Below are 21,468 nucleotides of genomic sequence, written 5' to 3' on the forward strand. Positions count from 1 at the left end.
TCCAGCTTTGTTCTGCTGCATTTCTGAGACCCAAGAATGCAGCAAAGATTCTCATTGTTATTGCTAAAGACAGAATGTAGTTGCGAACTCACTAGCCTATAAACACTTTGCAAACGGGACTGTGTCTCTTTTTACGGGCATAAACGTATCATATGGCATTCTTACTACCTGAAAAACTTAGAGTAGCTGTTTTTCCTACAAAAGGAAGAAGACACTTTTGCCCAGCAAAGTAAAAAATACTAACCTCTGCTCCTTTCCACCAGATCCATAAATATGCTGAGGCTGTTTATTTTGTCAGATGGGTTTTGGTATCCCCCACTGTCCTCATTTTCCGTTGCCCTTGAATTCTGCCACAAACCACACTTAGGAAAAAAAAGACCATGTAAGCATGTTTACCTTAGACTGACTAGGAAGTTAACACACATCCCCAAGTGGTGACTCATGGTTTGGGTCTATAAAATAGAAGGTGCATGCCCTAAGAAGGCATGACTCCAGGCACTGCTGGTCACCATGCATTCAGCTGTCCTGGCCACGCTCTTCTTGTTGAACTGGATTCACTGCTGGTCCCTGCCACTTTTCAATGGCGATGATGATGATGATGATGTGTCTGAGGAAGACCTTGAGTTTGCAGAGGTACAGTATTCTGCCAATCCCAGCACTGCAGTGTTTCTTAAATCTTCTTTCTTTGAAAAACCATGTTGTTTTGGTCTCTTTTTAGCACTACCTGAAGTCATACTATCATACTGTGCCTCTTGCGGGAATCCTGAAAAAGTCTGCAGCAACCTCCACAGTTGACAGGCTCCGAGAAATGCAATCTTTCTTTGGCCTAGAAGTTACTGGCAAACTTGATGATCCCACCTTAGACATCATGAGGAAACCAAGATGTGGAGTCCCTGATGTGGGTGAATACAGTGTGTTCCCTCGAACGCTCAAATGGTCCCAAACGAACTTAACTTACAGGTAAGCAGAGGCTCCATCTCCCCCACATGTGTTAGTCTTTTTGTCCAAGAGTCTGACGCAGGCCTTCAGTATTTAATGGGAAGTTAAGCTCAAGATCAGCTTTACTACAAAGCTAAGAAGCATAGAAGTAAGTTATATATAGTATTCGACCATGTTTTTCTACAAAATTAAAAGTTTGTATTACACTTAGTATTTATAAAAGAGGTCTACAAGTCAATGTTAAACATGAAAAATGAACAAATTCGGTTAATAAACCCTATTGTCTTAATGCTAACCCCAACACTATTCTTCAGTGGATGTCTCTAAATATTTGTTTTAGAAATGAAACCACAATTCAGGAGGGAATCTAGAAAGTTCAAAGTGTACGACATCAGCCACATTTACAATGATTTTCTTGAAGACAGTGGCTTCCCCTCTTCTGGTGAACACAGCAGCACCATCTTGTTTAGCTCTAAATTTTAGCACGTGAACTGAGATATTTGAATATTTTAAGTTTAAGACACCAAGTACTCTGTTATTTGACTATGCTTAAATATTTGATTGGATTCTTGAATTTCATTCCTGTACAGCATCCATTATATCCAGTAGAACTTTCAAAGCAGCGTCTCATTTTGAGTTGAAAAGGAATAGTCAAAGAAAATATATTTTGAAAAACAGTTCTAATCTTTCAAAGTTTAACTGACACTTTCTATGTTGAATAGAATTGTGAACTATACCCCCGATATGCCCCATTCTGAAGTGGAGAAGGCCTTCAAAAAGGCCCTCAAAGTCTGGTCTGATGTGACACCTCTGAATTTCACCAGAATCCACGATGGCACTGCTGATATCATGATATCTTTTGGAACTAAAGGTAAGGATGTGCAATCATTTGAAACATGTTAATATATTAGTTCTTTCTCGGTTTTATTTTTTTTATTCCTTTCACCAGTCATCCATCCCTTTCAAAGCATTTGACAAAACTCTACCAAGCCCCTGAACAAGGCACTAGCTATATGTATACGTATTTGTATAATGTATATGTATAATGGAATTCTACCTCTTGCTTCTGTACATAGAACATGGTGACTTCTACCCATTTGATGGACCTTCTGGTCTTCTGGCACATGCCTTTCCCCCTGGACCAAATTATGGAGGAGATGCCCATTTTGATGATGATGAAACCTGGACAAGCAGTTCCAAAGGTAATCTTCCTTTTAAGGCTTAGCTCACATTTTACTGGACATGGATGCACTGCCACACAGTCAGAAAGCTTACAAGCAAATTGTATTTAGCATTGGATTACATTGTCTAAAATAACAAAAGCTATATTTTGCACTAATTAGTTCTCTCATAGATATTTTACAAATCATTAAATATAAAAAATTGAATAAAATCTATGACATTTGTTATTGTGGCTTCAGAGGTACACTTTGTGAAGTGGAGTTAAATATTTTCTTAGTTAGGCATGGATCTGAGGCCCATAACTATGTAGGATGCCAACTGAAACAGATTTTTTATTGACTGAAGTCTTATTGGCACAGGTTCAGTCACATTTCTCTTCCTCATCAGGCACATTAGCTGTCTAGGGCTTTCCTGCAGCAGCATTCACGTGTAAATGCTGCTTCAGGAAAGCAATAGAACGTCTCAATCCAAATAGCTAGGGGGCAGAAGAGCTTGGATTATGAGAGTAAAATGAAACCTAGTGTTAAACAAATTCACTCAAGTATTAAACCTGTACTGTGCTGACTAGGGTGGCTGCCACTGTTGGCCACCTCTTGCCTTTAAAAGCTCAAATTAATTGGGATGTTGATTTAGCAAGAAAGAGTCAGATTATTCCAAGTAGGGTTTAACTTCAGAGCAAAAGAGATGCCTAGTTAGGGCAATGAAAATCAATCTTTCCAGAAGTTGATTTTTATTTTCTACTTTAAAATGGATGCCACGGTGATGTACACCTTTATTACCGGCGCTCAGGAGACGGAAGTTAGATGGTGAATTCTAGCCCAGCCTGAGTTCTATAGGCTCAAAAAATTAAGTGAGTAAATTAATAATGAGTGAATGAATAGGATCCCTACCCCTGTGAGAGTAAAATCGGCTTGTTTGCAATGAACATGTCCTCTCCAGTGCTTTTAATTTGTCTCTGGAGGGGGAAGGGAAAATTTACACTCTTGCTCTGAGTATCTGCTGCGGAGGGCGGCTTATGAGAAGAGCATCTAGTGCTGTTCAGGAAAGGTCACAGAAAGTCTCAGATGCAGACATTTGTAGGTCACAGGATGGAAATGTTCAGCTGAAGGTAAAAAACAGGGACAAATACTAGTCACGGCAACAAGTGTTGGTCATTTTGACAATGTGACCTTTGATTTCCCTATGACAGGCAAGTAAGTTCATTTTCTGTATATAATGGCTCTGATAACAAAATATATTTAAGGAACAACCCCCAAACTGGCTTGCCCTCTCCCATAGTTCTTGAGGTGTCCTTTCTTGTGGTGCTGGAGATTGAGCCCAAGGCCTACCCTGCTCCTCTATCACACACACACACACACACACACACACACACTCTCTCTCTCTCTCTCTCTCTCTCTCTCTCTCTCTCTCTCTCTCTCAAATTACCTTCTAAAAGTTGGTGGAAATAATTATTAGAAGAAAGACGAAAATATACTTGCATGTTCTTTATTCCTCTGAAGGATGTTCTAAGCAAGGGCTAGAGCTATGCGTGACCTTGCATGACATTCCTGTGGCTAATTCTAGGTCATTTTTGTCCACCCCCTTAACCTGGTCAGAGAAGACAGAGAGAAAAGTCAGGATTTCTGTTGTCTTCGTGACCACCTTTACTGACTACTGCTCTGAGTGCAATCTATTGACATTGCTGTAGAATTGCTTCTTCATGTATGGACTGGATGAATTGTTCTTCATGCAGAGAGCTATAGTCCTTACAGCTGCCAGGATTATTACTTTGAATCAACATGTTGAATCTTCCTTTAAGCTACCGAGGACTAATTTTAAAGACTGGGTAAGATGATGAACTAGGAAAACCCTCCTCATTGAAGGGTTTTGTTTGCTCATTGTTTCTTGTTTCTCTTACAGGTTACAACTTGTTTATTGTTGCTGCCCATGAGCTTGGCCACTCCTTAGGTCTAGACCACTCCAAGGATCCAGGAGCCCTGATGTTTCCCATCTATACCTACACGGGCAACAGTCACTTCATGCTTCCTGATGACGATGTTCAAGGAATCCAGTCTCTCTACGGTACCTCTTAGTTACTAGTCACAAACCTGACTAATACAGCTGCCTTAGCACAATAGATGTGCATTTTATTTTGGAACTAATAACCCATTTATTGTGTTTTCAAACATGAGAAAAATAACCCAGCTTTCTGAATCAAACTACTTGCTCAGGTTTGAACTACAGTTCATTTCTAAATGATTTTCAGATCATACTTCTTTGTATTTGTACTCTTATTCTTCATGTAACTTATGAAGCCACTAAATTCTGATGAGTTTACAATGTGCACACACAGCAACAGAGGTGATTATGAAGATGAGACATAAGACAGCTCCTAGAAATTCTGACATTCTTCAGCCACTGCAGTTTGCTGCCGTAGGAATCTCTCACAGGGCCTTTGGTGGTTTTCAACCAACATCCAGTGAGAAATTTCCTTTTATTTCCTTCCACTTTTCCAATAATAGTTATGAAACTTATAAATTTCAACCCAAACATTTATTTCTGGGTTCTATGCCATTAAAAGAAGCACAAGCGCTGCTCACAGTCATCAGCACAAATGCTCTTGGAGAATTAGTTCAGGAAACTTGTTCAAGCCACTACTGTGCCTCTGGATGTAAAGACTTTGGTAGTTTGTGTGGTTGAAGGCATAAACTTGAAGGTGACGAGAGGGGCTTTTCAAATTTATTTTGTGGTTCTTGGTTCTACCATGATGAAGGAATTCTTTGAAAGAATTATGTAGGGGGAAAAGAAGCGAGACATTACTGCTCAGTACATGTGAGCTATCAAACGTTATAAACACATGGCAGATCACAGCAGAACTTCCTGGAGGTTGGTTTGTCACTGAGATGAGCTGTAGTGAGTGTGGCAAACTGGCGAAGCAAAACCAACCGACCAATGTTTTTGAAACTATGTTGAAATAGTTGAAACAAGGAGCCAAGATGAGGGATCCACGTGGGCAAGACCCCGGGAGAGCTGGGCAATAGAGCAGTGTGCTTCACTGCGTGGCAGAAATGCTCTCGGGGTTTGGGTCACCTCGCATTTCCATCATCACTTTCAAGAAATGTAAATCAATGGGTCAGAGGAATTTGTAAAGAAGCTCAGAGCAGGGAAAGCAGGCGGGACTTGGCCAGCCTGTGGTACCCGCAGGAAGAGCAGGTAAAGCAGGCGGGACCCTGCCAGCCTGAGGACCCTGCAGGAAGGAAGGAAGGAAGACTGCTGGGTACTGGAGTATGAGTTCCCGGAAGGGGCCCTTTCCTACTCCTCTCAGAAACCAGCCCTCCCTCCCATGATTCAGGACACTTGGAAACCTCTCACATTTGCTTTGCCCCTGCAGGTCCAGGAGATGAAGACCCCAATCCTAAACATCCCAAAACACCAGACAAGTGTGACCCAGCCTTATCCCTTGATGCCATTACCAGTCTCCGAGGAGAAACCATGATCTTTAAAGACAGGTACTATTAAGATTCCCCAATTAAGACCCTTAGCAATAGAGTAGAAGGTGCCTCAACTGGCCTTTCCCTGTAATCATGTTGATGACTACCTTAATTGTCATCATAAAACCTTCATCCAGCAACTGTTGGAAGCATATGCAGAGATCTCCAGCTAAGCACTGGGCCTAGCTCCTGGAGTCCAGTCGAAGAGAGGAAGGAGTGATAATATGAGCAAAGGGCTAAAGACCATGGATGGGGATACCCATAGAAACAGCTAACCTGAGCTACTGACTCTGAACTGACATTGGAGGAACCTGCATAGAACCAAACTAGGCCCTCTGAATGTGGGTGGCAGATGTGTGGTTGGTGTTTTCTTTGTGGCCACTGGCAGTGGGACCAGGATTTATCCCTAGTGCTTGAACTGGCTTTTGGAACCCATTCTTTTTAGAGGAATACCTTGCTCAGTCTAGATATAGGGGACAGGGCCTTGGTCGTGCCTCAAAGTGATCAAAGTGTCAGACTTTGTTGACTTCCCATGGGAAGCCTTACCCTCTCCAAGTAGTGGATGGGGGGTGAAGTGGGGGATGGTGGAGGGAGCAGGATGAGGGGGGAAGGAGTGTGACAGGAATAGGTATGTAAAATGATAAAAGATGGTTTTAAAGAATTAATTAATTTAAAATAATAAAAAATATTTCTTATCAAATTTGCATGTGATGAACTCTGGTAAAGTTAAGTCTTCAAATTGCCAAAGCATCCTGTCAGACTTCCTAAGGGCAACATAGAAACAGCAGACCAAGTGTGGTTTACTTACATGCTTTGGATCAAATAAATGGTGGATAAATCTTAGTAAGATAAAGGAAAAATAGAAACCCAACTTATTTAAAAAGCACAAAGAATATTGAAAGTAATTGCTACATTAGTAAGTTTACTGATAGCCACACTGCTTTCCTGTAAAATGAAAAGAATGATTCCCAATGCCTTTCAAAGAGGGAGTGATTTACAAATAAAATCTATAGGTAACAAAAATAAGAAATATTCACCTCTAATTTGTAGATGGTTGTATCTTGCTTATGTGCTAATCTCTTCACTGATTCAAGTTGCCATGTGTGGTCACGTAGCATGACCACTATTTCTGTTATGATTTTAATTATATGGTCTTTAAGGTGTTTCCTCTTGTATTGGTTTGCAAGGTCTTGAGATCATGGGAAATACATTCCTAGAGCCCAACAGTGCATGGTAAATGTGTTCGCCATTCTGAATATGCAAAGTTGAATAAAGCATGCTGTCAACCTGTAGGGAACTTTGAGACTTTACTAAGGTCCTGTGACAATCCAAATAAGAAGACCTCTGGCTAGAACTTGGAAGGCTCCAACTTATAACTTAAAAAGAAATGGCATTTCTTTTACAGTTATGGGTACCAGGCATGGTTATAGTACCCAACAGGCATTGATGTGGACAGTGGTCATTAGCAGGGTGGAATTATTGCACTTAATGTGATAAACCATGTTTTCCCTTTTGCATTAGATTCTTCTGGCGTCTGCACCCTCAGCAGGTTGAGGCAGAGCTGTTTTTGACAAAATCATTTTGGCCAGAACTTCCCAACCATGTGGATGCTGCATATGAACATCCATCCCATGACCTTATGTTCATCTTTAGAGGTAAGGCTGCCACTGGGGAGGCTTTCCAAATGGCCAGCATAGATGGGCGATGAACTCAATATTGCCAGACACTTAGCAGCATGACCACTACCAAAGCAACACCTACGTTAAGAACACAGCACAGGAGAACTTGAAAGCACCTAGCCTGTTCCACCAAAGGTCCTTAATTTGGTATGTAAAATAACTATGGAATGCAAACATGGCTTGGCGCTTAGCACATCTGAGAGCCTGGGCTAGACCCCAGCCATGCAAAGGGAAAGACATGCATACTCATCATGTCCAGTCTTTGTTTTGTCATGCTCACGGCAGGTTTTCCTTCTAGTTTCTCTTAGAAATTACTTGCTAAAGAAACACAGTGTACATTTTAAAATGTGGCAAACAACTTAAGCAGGATTCTCCTTTCTACTAGTAGTTCATTTCCTGATCCATTTTTCTAGTTTTTCACTGTACTGATACCTACTTGAGGCAGAGTATGGGCATAATTGTATGTTCTGTTTCCTTTATCCCCCAGCTAAGATCCCCCTGGGAGCCCTTAGCTTCCTTCTGTTTGCACTCCCACCCCAGGTGCTAGAGCGCCAGGTGCCTGACTTTTTACATGGGTGCTCTGAATCTGAGCCCAGGTCCTCATGTTCCCACAGCAAGCACCCTCCACACCAGCCGTCTCTCTGGCCCCTGCTTACCCCTAATATATAAGTGTGGGGGTGGGGGTGGATGTGGGAGATGAAAATGCTACTGCCTTAATGACCGTAATTTATTTCCATAACAGTCTACTAATGTCATTTCTATTGTTTGACTCTTATACTTGATAAAGTTGCTTTCTAGAGAAAAAAAGTAACTTTTTTTTAGATGATAAATAAACTCGAATTTTGAGTCTAAATCACTGATCCTGGTTGCTCTTTATTTTGAAATTTTAATAAATTTTTTATTTATCTCCAAACTTAATGTTCAAAGGCAATGAACTGACAAACTGGTTGAGCTGTTGGGCTGGCTGTATTAATAAACAGGAATCCCCAGCCTTGACTCCTGTCTCTTTCGGAAAGGTGCTTCTGTGTCTTTGATTCAGACATGTGGAGATGGCAAACACTGACTTCACGGTGTCTTAGGTAGTTTTCCTTTCCAGTACATGCTCGCGTGCCTAAGCCCTGGCACACGCTTTTTGTAATCAAAACTGTTCTTTCACTTTTAGGTCGAAAATTCTGGGCTCTCAACGGCTATGACATTCTGAGTGGTTATCCCAGAAAAATATCTGACCTGGGATTTCCAAAAGAAGTGAAGAGGCTAAGTGCTGCGGTGCACCTAGAGGACATGGGCAAGACTCTCTTCTTCTCTGGGAGGCAGGTGTGGAGGTGAGGCTGCATGTGTGTGCGCGCACACACACACAGACACACAGACACAAACACACACAGACACACACACACAGACACAAACAGACATACACACACAAACACACACACAGACACACACACAGACACACAGACATACACAGACACACACACAGACACACACACAGACACACACAGACACACTGACACAGACACACAGACAGACACACACACAGACACATAGACATACACACAGACACACACACACAGACACACACAGACACACACACAGACACACACAGACACATAGACACACACACACAGACACATAGACACACACACACACAAACACACACAGACACACACAGACACACACAGACACACAGACACATAGACACACACACACAAACACACAGACACACACACAGACACACACACACAAACACACAGACACACACACAGACACACACAGACATACACAGACACACAGACACAGACACAAACACACACACAGACACACACAGACACACAGAGACATACACACAGACACACAGACACACACACACCCCCTCCGCCCATTCCAGTCCTGGGGCAGAGTCCACACCTGCAGCCCCTGCTGTTCTCAACTGTTTCTCATACTTGTTTTTAACTACAAGGGTGGTTTTATTGAAATGTCTATAATTTTAAATTAGCATACAAAGCCCTGGGTTTCACTCATTCTGTGTGTGACTCTGTACTTTGTTCGTCCACTCCCTCCTGCCCACTTCCCTCTCCCATTCCCTATCACATTTTGATTGTACACCAGTCCAACACTCCTGCTTCATGTCAGCTCCTCTAGCGAGACCCGCAGTGTTGTCCTGCATACATCACACACATGCACACCTACACCATCCACAACGTTCATTTCTCCCAACCATCCATTCTTTCTTCATACAGCAAAACCATTTATAAATGTGGGCAACTTTGCTTCTTTTAATCTTTCACCCGGATTCTCTTTCTTTTCATCCTTTCCTATGTTTTTGATAAATACAGCTTTTTTTTTTCTGATTAAGCAGATATGATGATACTAACCAGACTATGGACAAAGACTATCCCCGATTCATAGAAGATGAATTCCCTGGAATTGGTGACAAAGTAGATGCTGTCTATGAGAAAAATGGTAAGTAGTTACATTGCTCTGAAGGGCTTCTCAGCCCCCAGAAAATTTTCACATACAACAATTTAATACAGAATTCAGATGAGTTTATATGTATGCATGGCCACTGAGGTATTGATTGTTTCCGTGTGACTCTTTAAACAGCAAACAAAATAACCTTCTTAGAGTCAATGATAATTTTACTTAATTACTGCTAAGTCTAAGAATAAGAGATGTTGAATCTAAAGATGAACTTAAGTTACTTGTAGAGATGCCAAGAGGCAGGAGGTTATGTCAGAATTCAAATTAGGGCTGGCGTATGGAGTAGTCATAAATATTCATCATTATCATAACTATACAATTATTTTTTGCTTTAACTATTAAAATAGCTATTACCCCTAACTTATAACAGCTGATGAATACCAATATTTCTAAAATCAAAATTAGAATTTGTAGCAAGACAATTCATTCTAGGGCATAATTTGTATACTCTTTGAATACTTATGTTTTTTAATAATACCTTTAATTAAAGTATAATTGCATCACTTTCCCTAATTCCTTTTTCTCCTCCAGCCCCTCCCATGGTCCTTTCTCTCTCTCCTCTCTCTCAAATTGCTGTCCTCATTTCATTTCATAGTTGTTGTCATATATCCTTTAAATTATAAGCAATTCACTGAAGTGGTATCTTTTTCAGAAATAAACATTATAAAACTTAACGAAGAGACCCTAGCACAGGTGAGGCCCTGGTGGATCTCCAGGACTGCAGTAAGCAACCATACAATTAGAGAAGGACTATCACACATTGGATCTTTAATCTTAACTGTAGAAAATCCTAATATTCTTAAAGTCAGAGATTTTTCTTGTGTTCTCTTTCTTCTAGGCTACCTCTACTTTTTCAACGGGTCAATACAGTTCGAATACAGTATCTGGAGTAATCGCATTGTGCGAGTCATGCCAACAAATTCCTTACTGTGGTGCTAAGCATCTTTTCAAAATTGTTATTTAACTCCTGGAGAGCATTTTGAATAATCATTTCAGACGTGGGGGCGGGAGTGGGGGACACTAGAAAGCTTTGTTCTGGAAACAGGCTTCAGGAAGACACCATGGAGTGTGCAGTATCTGCGTGACTACTCGTGGCTGGAACCACACTGAAGAACTTCAAAGTAATGAAACTGAGAATCCCAAGGCTCGCCTGGTTCTTGTGTGCTGTGAAGAAACAAGACGGATATTTTCCCGGCAAACACGGGATCCATCTGCTGATGAGAGTGAACATAATTACTAATATATTTTATAAAATATCCTAAAAGGCATAAATAAGTCATATTTATATAACTATAAATTGTTTTTACAAAAAGTATAAACTTACAGAAGCATGGAAATTTTGGGGAGTGTATGGCAGTTCCAGATGAACACAGAAGAGGGAAATACCTGAAAACACATGTTAGCAGGCATTTTTCCAATGGAGTGATTTGCTCTTTGCAATGTGACTATTCAGACTTAAACCTATTTTCATACAAACACTGAGAAAATATCAAAGTCACTAAAGGAAAGGGATAATGGCCACTATGAGGACAGTATAAGCGGCTTTGCATTAGGCTTAATTTTCATTTTGTTCATCATTCAAGGGTTGTGCATATTAACAGAAGATAAACAGGGAATCTGTTTTTATTTAACCCTTTTTATTTAAGTATTTCAGGTTTTTAGAAGGCCATAGAGTAAAAAATTAAAATTGTTATAAAATGTCTAAGCAATAGTATAGCTTTCATAAATTATTTGGTTACTTGAGAATGGAACTAGTGTTTCAATCCTATTTATCTATGTAATTGTTTTACTTACCCAGTTTTTATACCCAGACTCTTTTTCATGGCTTCCACAACAGCAACTAAAGCAGACCTAGTAAGTAGGAGTAGATGTGCTGAGTCAGCCAGAATACAGAGGTGCCCGCTGGATGGTCATCCTTAGGAGGCTCAGTCTGCGCTCTGCCTTTGTTTGTTAATTCCTCATTGCTTATCTTAGCGTCTAGCACTTGGCTCTTACTGATATGTGATGATCACCAAGAAACTATTGTGCCGAGAGATGGTGTTTATCACCCTGGGCAGCAGGGAAGAAGTGTGTATTTTCACAATGTGCTTATGCCTTTTCTAATAAAAAAGTGTTTTCAGCAGATATTGCTGTCTGGTGTATTTGATCTTTGGCCATAACTTCAAATTTTTTAAAGCAAAAGATTACCTAAATTTCTTATAAAATATAGTTTCTGCCCTCTTTCTCCACCCCTTCTTCCATCCAGACTTAAATACCAGAATTAATGGCACCTAGCAATGCTGCTATACAGTCTCCCCGCGTGTGATGAGCCTGAGGCCGATGAACCTTCCTTTGGCTACCCAGATGGCACCTGTACGCTCCTCAGAATCCTCCCTACCGAGGATGCTTGCTAGGAAAGAAAAGGCTGGAGACAAGGCAATCAATGTCCACTTCTGCTCTGCCTTGAGTTTTGTGCGCGATGTTGTGACATTAAATCTGTGCGAATCATACTTTACTCATCTGTAAAGGAAAGATTTGGCAGCTTGAGTAAACTGGGGGAATGTGGAAGAAGCAGGAAACAGCAAGAGGAAGGCAAAGGTGCCTGGGATTGATAGGTTATTGAAATCATCTTAGCGCTGTGTGTGCGCACGTGTGCGTGTGTGTGTTGTGTGTGTGTGCATATGTTCACACTCAGGTACTGTGTGGTAGTCAGGGTATAACTTTTGGAAGCCAATTTTCTCCTTCCACTGTCGGTTTCAGGGACTGAACTCAGGCCATTGAACTGTCACAGAAAGCTCTTTACTCACGAAGACATCCCCCAAACCCAAGAATTCCACAGGCTTGGAAAGTTTAGGCCTCTTTCACTTTCCAAAGTTTTGCCCATGCCTAAGTATTTACTAAGTGTCTGTTAAACACTTAATCACTAATAAAAGGAACTTGGCCCTTCCTGCTATAGTGTTCCTCCGACAGGACTGAGGTACCATGGAGCTCAGCAGCCGGGTGCTCTCTAGGACAGCAGCAAAGAGTGGAGTGGAAGGCACTGCTCCTCCCTTGCTCAGGAATTCTGCAGGAATCTTCAGCTTTACTTCTGACAACTCAATTAATGCCCTATTCCTAAGGTTTACCATTAGAATAAGCATAGCCTGTCCACCCTAAATTTAGCTGGGTGTCTGTCATGTTCCGGAAGCTAAGGTAGAGTTGAGGGAAAAGGAAGGGTAAACCCTCATTGGAGTTCCTTCTCTTTGGAGAGGCAGAGCACACTGCAACAGATTAGCTTCAGGCAACCATGGTGCTCAGAGGAGCATTGAGAGATCCAGAAAGATGGATAAAGAAGGCAAACATGGTCAAGGGACCTGAGCCAATGCCTAGATGGGCAGATACCATGGAAGTCAGTGAAGTTAGCAGACTGGAATCATGTGGGGGGGATGAATCTCTGGGAACTCAAAAGTGCCTTAAAGAGGTGTTTTTTTTTTTTTATGATGATTTGGGCTGAGAGCAAATTGTTTCTCCTATCCTTGAAGTAAGTCACAATGCCAAATGTAGATCTCTCTCTCCCTCCAGCCCTCCCTGCACCAAAACAAAGAGAAAGCCAACAATAGGCTATTCAACACAGCAGCATGTGCTGTCTGGCTCTTGATAGTTGAGTGAGTTAATGAACACACTGATTTGGGGGCGGGAGCAGGGGAAGGAGTGGTGAGTAGCCATCAGCCATTCCTTTGAAACGTGGAGCACACCTACGTCAGAACACTGAGAAAGTCCTCAAGTGAAGTTGTTTCTCTAATCTGAAGCTCAAAATATTGTTCTGACATGGCAGGAGGCCACTCCCTGCCTTTGGTTCTGGTTTCAGGAGGATTCTGGAAGGTGGTTTCTGGCTGCCCTCTGAGAAGGAACAGCTACCTCAGAGTCCCACTTCTCAAAGAGTGCTCTGTAGACCTGCACATCCGTGCTCCCTGGCCCTTGTCAGCAACACCCATCCCATACTGCCCAAGGCGCTGGGGGAGGAACTGGGCTTTAGTGAGCCCTGTAAGTCCCTCAGGTCCATGGTTCCTCAGGAAGGGTCATTGTAGCACCACCACCCACAAGAAGATTGAGTGTGGGTGCGCACATGAACACCCCTTCCTTTCACCTTTGCTGCCCCCAGGCCTGCAGCTTATCCCATGGTGATACTCCTCTTCAGGACAGATCTTCCCATTCAATTCTCTTGACATTTTTGCCCACTGTTCCAGAAACAACCTCAAAGATATCCTCAGAAGTATGCTTTACTGACTCTTTAGTTGTCTCTCAGTCCAGTCAAGTTGAAAACCAAGATTAATCTTGGGAAATTTTCATATTAAATTAGAAATACTGTCACTATACTAAGGAGATTGCTCATGGGACAATGCCTGCCGTGCCAGTGGAGACCAAAGTCTGGCTCCTCAGGGCCCATGCAGCCTCCTGTGATTCTAACTCAGAAAGCGAAGCTAGGAATCCCTACGGCAAGCTGGCTAACTAGCCTAACTGAAGCAAGGGGCCCCACATATCTTTGAGAGATCCTGCCTCAGTGGATAATGCAGAAGGTGATAGGGAAGACCCCCACATCAGTCTGGGGCTTCCACACATACAAGGCACCCACCCCCCAACAAACACACATGCACACCAGGCACATACACACACAAGAAAAAAATTATTCTAGATTTCATCATTCTTGTTCCAGAATAAAAACACTAAACAAACAGCAGACATTATCAAACATTGTAATCTTAACACACCAAAGCCCTGGTCACAGGATCCATCACATGGCTCTTCATGCACAGAACACTAGGTGGCACCACATCCATTAAGTGACACCAGCAAGGCCTTTGAGAAATACTGAACTGTTAGAGTAAGTCAAATCAGTGCTTTGTTGTTTGATGTAAAGATGATGAATTTGGCTCAAGGATGACTGTGTTATTCCCAACTTTATGTCATCGACTTTCCATGAGGTTCTTTAGCTCTTATGAGTTGAACAACAGTTTGCTCAGGGTTTCTTAGGACTGAACATGTCTCTGTCACTTATGTAAGACTCAGGATGGTGTGCCATAAAAAGCCACTAAAACCCTTAAAGCTGAGGCTTGTGAGTCACCACAGGCTCGTAGTTGACACATTCTGATGTGATCTTAAAACAGGAAAGGCACAAACATAAATCTAGTACAACAAACTGGGAGCAGGCTAGACCACTCCAGCAGCAGGCAGAGGATAAGCAAGGGCCAGGGGCGATGATATATCTTGTTTCCAAAGAAAGAAAATGAGTAACTGGTGACAGGAAGAGGAATTCGAGTTTCTTTCTCCTGTGGGTTAGGTTTTCTGATCTGGGATCTGGTGTTCTAAACTGTATACTTCTGATTTAGAAATACTTACTTGGTTAGAAATCACATCTATCAATGACCTCTGAAAAATTAGTTTCCTGAGTTTACAAGTAGCTATTTTGGAAGTTTTCTTATAATATCTTCCTTGACATGAATCATTAATTTTATTCCTTAAAATTAGAATATTTTGCTCATTTGTTTGACTTGGACATGTTCTCATTACATAGACCAAGCTACTCTCTATGTAGACCAAGCTACTCTCAATGTAGACCAGGTTACTTTCTATGTAGATCAGGCTGGCTCTGCATCTCAAGTGCTGGGATTAAAGGTATGCACAACTATGTCTGGCCAAAATAGGTTCTTTAAGAAGTGAAATTTGTTTTCTATGTAGGAGCCTGAAAATTCCATTGCTCAAGTGCTATTTTGAGTATACATGTACATGCTCAAAAAGTAATTAATTATAGCCCAGTCTAGATTTAATCATTCAATAATGTTGCCCCTGGGCAAGGAGATCTACAGTGCTTTACATATGCAGAGTTAGCATCATTTAACTTTTGCCTGTGATGGAATTACCCTCACAGGACATGAATCTTACAGCTCCTTACACATAGACAGATGGATATCATGGTATTTTCATGGCTTTATGCATGACTGAGCAACACTGACAAAGCATTTTGAGTTGTGACCCTATCTCTTGGCATGAAAGGATCAAAAACTACATTAAAAAAGACTTTTCGGTTTATTAGGCACACGTGTGTGTGCATGTGGAGGTTGCCGTCCATCATGTGCTTTGATTTGTTTGTGTTGGGTTTGTGGTGGGTTGGAATTGGTGATGATGTGGGAATAGTGTGTGTGGGATGTGTGTGTGCATGTGTGTGCTTGTGGTGTGTTAGATGTGGAGAGAGTGTGTGTGGTCAGTGTAGGATCATGTGTTCATGCTCACTCATAAAGAGGCTGGAGGGAGATGCCGAATGGCCTTTTAATGAGGATGTTATGACGGCAGCCTTTCTCAACAGCTAATTTCCTCTTTGGCAGAATGGACGCTAAAGCATGGCCCGGCACAGTCTGGAACAAAGCCATTCACCTGACTCGTCCAATTACACCTGAAAGATTTGGTTTCTCTTGCGAAAGGTTTGTCAGGTTCATCCATGACCAAATTCGGGTCAGTAGGCGCCCATTGCTGCAGTTTGTGCTTCTAAGACAAAGCAAAGAAAATGGAACTTGGGCAGCTCAGGTTTCACCATGTGTGTGGGATCGACAGTGCCAGCCAGAGTTGGATCTGTTTCTGGCAAATTTTGGGTTGGATTATTTTAATGGGAGAAAGTGGTTGAGATACAGCACCAATTCCAGCTATAGACAAGTTGGCCTTTACAAACCCATGTACCAGCCTCTGCTCCTTAATAAACAGAATCTCTCCTGAAGAGCTGCATCTCCTGTCTCATGGGAAACAGCTAAATCACTTTGTGGTTTGAATTACAGAAATTGGGACAAATGCTAAGTAATGAGACACAGCAATAAGGAAGTGGAATAGTAGTAAATATTTCCAGTGGGGGTAATGACATCACTGGGAAACCATGTGGGTTAGACTGGTGTTGGAGCAAAGACGCAGCTCTCCCCTTACAGGAGTAAGTAATCATTTGCTCTGGACCCCCCCTTGAGTAACACTGGCCTGGGTACACAGATATAGGTTATCCTAAAGTCCACGTCCCAACATAGAGGCAGCTTCAGGAAGCTTTGCGGTTTATAGAACAAAGACGGGTTTAAAAGCCGTGGGTACGAACACTAGCCATATATATTCATATTGTGTGTCCGTGACTTTACTAGTGTGGGGGGAATGCGGTGGGCAGAGGATGACCTGCAGAAACCCGTTCTCTCGTTCTTCCAAGTGACCACTGAAAATTGGTACTCAGGTTCTCAGTCTTGGTGGCGAGTCCCGTCACCTGCTGAGTCAACTTGCTGACCCACTCTGAGTTCTAAATTCACATTCCAGTGTGAACAAAATTCCTGGAAAGGAGCTCTCTGCAGAGCCGGAGTGGCTGCCTAGATCTGCAGTAAATACTTTACATTATGCACTTTACGTTTAAGTTCAATGTTTTCCTTGATATTTTAATGTTGCTGTTACTGTGAAGACATGGCAGCATTGCATGCTCTGTAGGTATGCTATATTTAAAAATGGAGGTGCAAATTGTATCAACTTATTTAAATTACAAATACACAAATAAGAAATATAAGAAATATACAAATAAGAAAAATAAAGGCGCAGCTGGGAAAGTGGCATAAGCCCATAATTCTGACACTTAGGAGTGGGGGGCCAGCGGCCTGTGATCAAGGCCACCTTGTAAACACTGCATGATTCAGGCCAGCCTGGACTACATGGCAACTGGTCTCCAAAAGCAAGCAAAGGGGTGGGCAGGGAGGCACACACCTTTAATCCTAGCACACTTGGGGAAGGAGCAGAAGCAGGTGGATCTCTACGAGCTGGAGGCCAGCCTTGTCTGCATAATGAGTTCTAAGCCAGTCAGGGCTACATACTGAAACCATGTCTCAGAAAAAAAGAAAGAGAGAGAGGAACCAAGGCTAAGAGAGAGGAGGTGTTCTTCCTAAGATTACTCAATAATAATGGAAACTTTATGATTAAAAATCATCTTACTCTTTCTCTTTCCAGATCGCTTATTACCCACTGTTTCCCACAGGATAGGACACTATACTTACATAACTTTTTTTTTTTTTTTTTAGGGGGCATGACGCAATTTTAATTCTACCCATATAAAGTTATCACACATGACCCAGGGTCAAGAGAACTAAGTTAGTGAGTCTGTGTTATTTGAGATAAAGGTCAGGTCCCCCCAAATGCTCAGCCCTGGCCAAGCATCTCCTACCTGGAATCCCTTGATCAGACAGGCAGGACCCTGCACCTCAAGGCATGGCCAGCTCCCTGCATTCTCTCCTAGTTACAGACTGCCTTTGTCTCTCTCATTCCAGAGTCTGACCTAGATTTCCTGACTTTATTCCTTTCTTCTTTTTATTACTCTCCTGCCAGTGTGGGCATGACCCCTAAATACCATGTACTGGACACTTACTCCCCAGATTCTATGTAGCTAATGTTTGAGAGGTGAGGCCTTGGGAGGGGACTGTGTCTGCCCTTGAGAAAGGACTAACCCATCAATGGATTAGTCAGTCAGTTATACGAGGAATGCTCCCTGCTTTGATTGCTCCCTGGCTCACTTGCTCTACCTGTGATGCCTGTCACCTTGTCACGACACAGCAAGCAAGAAGGTCCTCTTCAGAAGCCTAGTAAATGCTGGCTCTACACTCTTGGACCTCCCAGCCTCCAGAACTGTAAGCTGAGCAAACCTCTGCTTTTGTAAACTATCTGGTCTTGGGTGTTTTGTTTGAACAGTGGAAATTTGACCGCAGTACCAGCCTATTGAAGGTTTTCTGTTTTTTTTTTCTCCAAAGGTGGAGTGTTATGGGGCCATCAGAGGGAAATTCAAAGCCCTTGGCCTTCAGGAAGCTTGGTTTTGATTGTTTGATTTCACTTGTTTTGAGGGGACTGGGGACTGAGGACAGGGCCTCATGCATACTGAGCCCTGCCTCGAGAGAGCTGAACTGATGCTGCAGAGGTCCCAGCTGGCTTCAGAGAAGAAGCCCAACCTGAACTATAGACAAGTTCTTGTCTTGTATATATACAGACAAGGAGACATATATAAAATGTAATCAACTAATGTGTTCGCGCAAGACTGATGTAAAAACACCGAGATTATAGAACCTTGCTGAATACTGCTGAAAAATACAGGTAACAAAGATTTACATTTTTCTGCATAGTAGAGCTGCCTGAATTCAGCACACATTAGTTTCCTGTCACAACAGTTCTACATTGGTTGCTATGTTATGTATGAGGAAGGAAATGTAGACAGTTTAAGAAACTTGCCCAAGGCCATGCAGTAGTGTGCTGAGGAACTGGGATTTGAACCTGGCCCTTCTGTCTCTAAAGCTGTGTGAAATAACAGAGGTGACACCCCTTAGTGGAGCCCTGGGCAGATAGTAGCTGTGACTTAATAGTCCTGAGGGTGGCAGTCATCATCTGGGGTGATGACTGTAACTGAGAGACACAATGCTCATCCTCACAAGCAGCTGCACGTCTGTAGCTGCAGCAATTAAATTCTCCATCTGTTCATACAACCAAGGACCACTTCTCTACAACTCAGCCAAGTCCCCATGTTTCTGAATATGTGGGATTCTATTTTAACACACGTATGAAAAAACCTTCTGGAATGAAGGATAAAAACATGATCATCTGTGTCTTCGTTCTTCTCCAGGTCTTGGTTGTGGAAAAGAAGATTGATCCCTCTATGGGTCTTGGCATCTAAAGGCCCTCTGCTCTTTGTGAAGACCATCTGTCCAACAGTGGAGCTCTTGGGACATACCAATAATATTGGTACTGCGCATGACAGTTTATCTAACACATGGAAAAAGGAGCTCGGAGGGATATATTGCTGTTTGTCCATGGACACAGATGAAGGTTGGTTTGGGCAAATAGTTTTTCTTTAGGAGATGTCTTATTTAGAATAATTTCAAAGAATGTATTTTCTAACATACACATAGCTAAGGAGAAAGATCCAAGAGCTTCCAAGCTGTAGGGAAGAGTAGCTCGAGGGAAGGGATAGAGGCGCTGTGTGAGGTATGCAAGGCGTGGGGAGACTAAATAAAATCTTGCTGATGTGCATACGGGCATGACGCAGCCCTTTTCAGAACCCATCTCTCTCCGTGCTTACACAACTTGACTGTTCTTGTAATGTATGCTGAAGAAGCATAAACTCTTCATTTTTTCCAATTCTTTGCCTGACTTTATTTTCACATCAGCAACTGAATCAACTCAATTTTTAGTAAAAAAAAAATACTAAACTCTCCAGATTTCTGCCTGTTTTTGTTTTGAAGTCACAGGGAGCTGGCATAGTTATTCCACAGGTGGGGTGTGGCCATAGCTACACCTTTAAGAGCATTACTGTATTACAGGTATGTCTCCTGGTTCCCACAAGACAGTCTAACTTCTGCCCAATTCCAACCTTGTATGTTATGGTGTCTACTCTCAGCTCCCAAGCCCTTACCTTGGGAAAGGAAGAAGATGCTTCAAGATGTTCCCTTTGAAGCCATGGTCATTGATGCTGATTACTTGGTAAAGAATCCAGACGTTTGTCCCAGGGGCTAAAAACACACCCTGCGGAAGCAGAGTTTAAACCAGCTGAAATCCTGTTATTGAGCATGAAGTCATAGTCATCAAAGCTGAGTCAAGCGTGAGAAGGCACTGGGTACATGCCCTTGAGGAGTTTTCCAGCATGGATGCTCTCACAATGCCACCATTGGTAAGACTGCCGTCCAAGTTTCTTAGAACAACATTTAATTGTATTGAGGTTTTCATTCACACCATTCTCATAGCAGAGTAGGTGTTTACTGAGGTTGTGGGGCCAGACTTCAGAGTGGAATCAAGATTTTGGTTTTGGTTAAAACTGGATCAATCAAACCACCCAAGCCAGAAATGGAAAATACCAAGTTGGTTTGTTCTAATCACATGATTGATTGCAGGTTAGATTTACAAGATAAAAACATCTTTGGTCTAGGTAATTCTACAAATGAGGACTAAACGATCCACAACAGACAAGGGAAATACAATTACAAATCTCGGGGATATAATTGGTGGCTGAACATAGAGAGGTTTAAAGAGTAGCTGGCTCCTAAGTTGGCAGGATCACTCTTGGCACTCCTAGAGGTTCACAATGTCTTGATGACACCCCATACAGCCTTTCTCTGGGTCGTGTAATTTCAGTGGAACCCTTGTGGGAAGGCAGGACCTCATGTGGCTTTTGTGGCACTGAATAGCTTCAAACTTTGCCTACAGTTTGTAATGAAGACCAATGAGGTCAAGATGCCCTCCAGGGTGCTTATGTCATGAGCTGCAGGCCCTGTGACCCTGGAAATAGAAAGAAAGCAACTATGATGATCGCTGGCAGGTTAGAGCAAACTGCATGTCCTTAAATGAATCCAACTCTATCTTCCTGGAGAGCAAATACTGCTGACGTCTTGCGTTTTTAGTCTCTCTGACTCAGAAACACCGCTGCATTTGAGATACCACTGACAGGACTAGAGGAGGCCTACAAAGCAGAGCTAGGAATTATGTGGGATAAGGAGAAGAAAAGGAAAAGCGGGGGCTATGGACTGGAGTAAGGTAGCAGAAAGATATGCCCCTGCTACAAAAGACACTTGGTGAAGCATAATTAATAAAAACTCAGAGACAGAAATTGGGGCTCAAACTGAAGATCCAAAAAGCAAAACAGCCAGCCACTGGTTCTCATGTCAACCTTAGTCTAAATGGTGGTCCTGCCTCCAGGATCTCAGGATGAGACCGAGACTGAGAGCTGTCTC

The 21,468-nt window shown here is 42.3% G+C and overlaps 1 protein-coding gene across 1 annotated transcript; it reads left to right on the forward strand.

Moving 5' to 3' along the window:
• The first annotated feature begins 510 nt into the window (after nt 1-510).
• Mmp13 (matrix metallopeptidase 13) lies at nt 511-11,858 on the forward strand. The gene is made up of 10 exons (XM_041657564.1): nt 511-633; nt 719-960; nt 1,662-1,810; nt 2,016-2,141; nt 4,021-4,182; nt 5,492-5,609; nt 7,113-7,246; nt 8,433-8,592; nt 9,624-9,727; nt 10,584-11,858. The coding sequence occupies exons 1-10, from the start codon at nt 511-513 to the stop codon at nt 10,682-10,684; spliced, it is 1,419 nt and encodes a 472-aa protein (XP_041513498.1). The 3' UTR covers nt 10,685-11,858.
• The last annotated feature ends 9,610 nt before the right edge of the window (nt 11,859-21,468 follow it).

This window comes from Microtus oregoni, unplaced genomic scaffold, assembly GCF_018167655.1.
Source record: "Microtus oregoni isolate MIOR12 unplaced genomic scaffold, Mior012 000008F_ref0000371, whole genome shotgun sequence".
Classification (NCBI taxonomy): Eukaryota; Metazoa; Chordata; class Mammalia; order Rodentia; family Cricetidae; genus Microtus; species Microtus oregoni.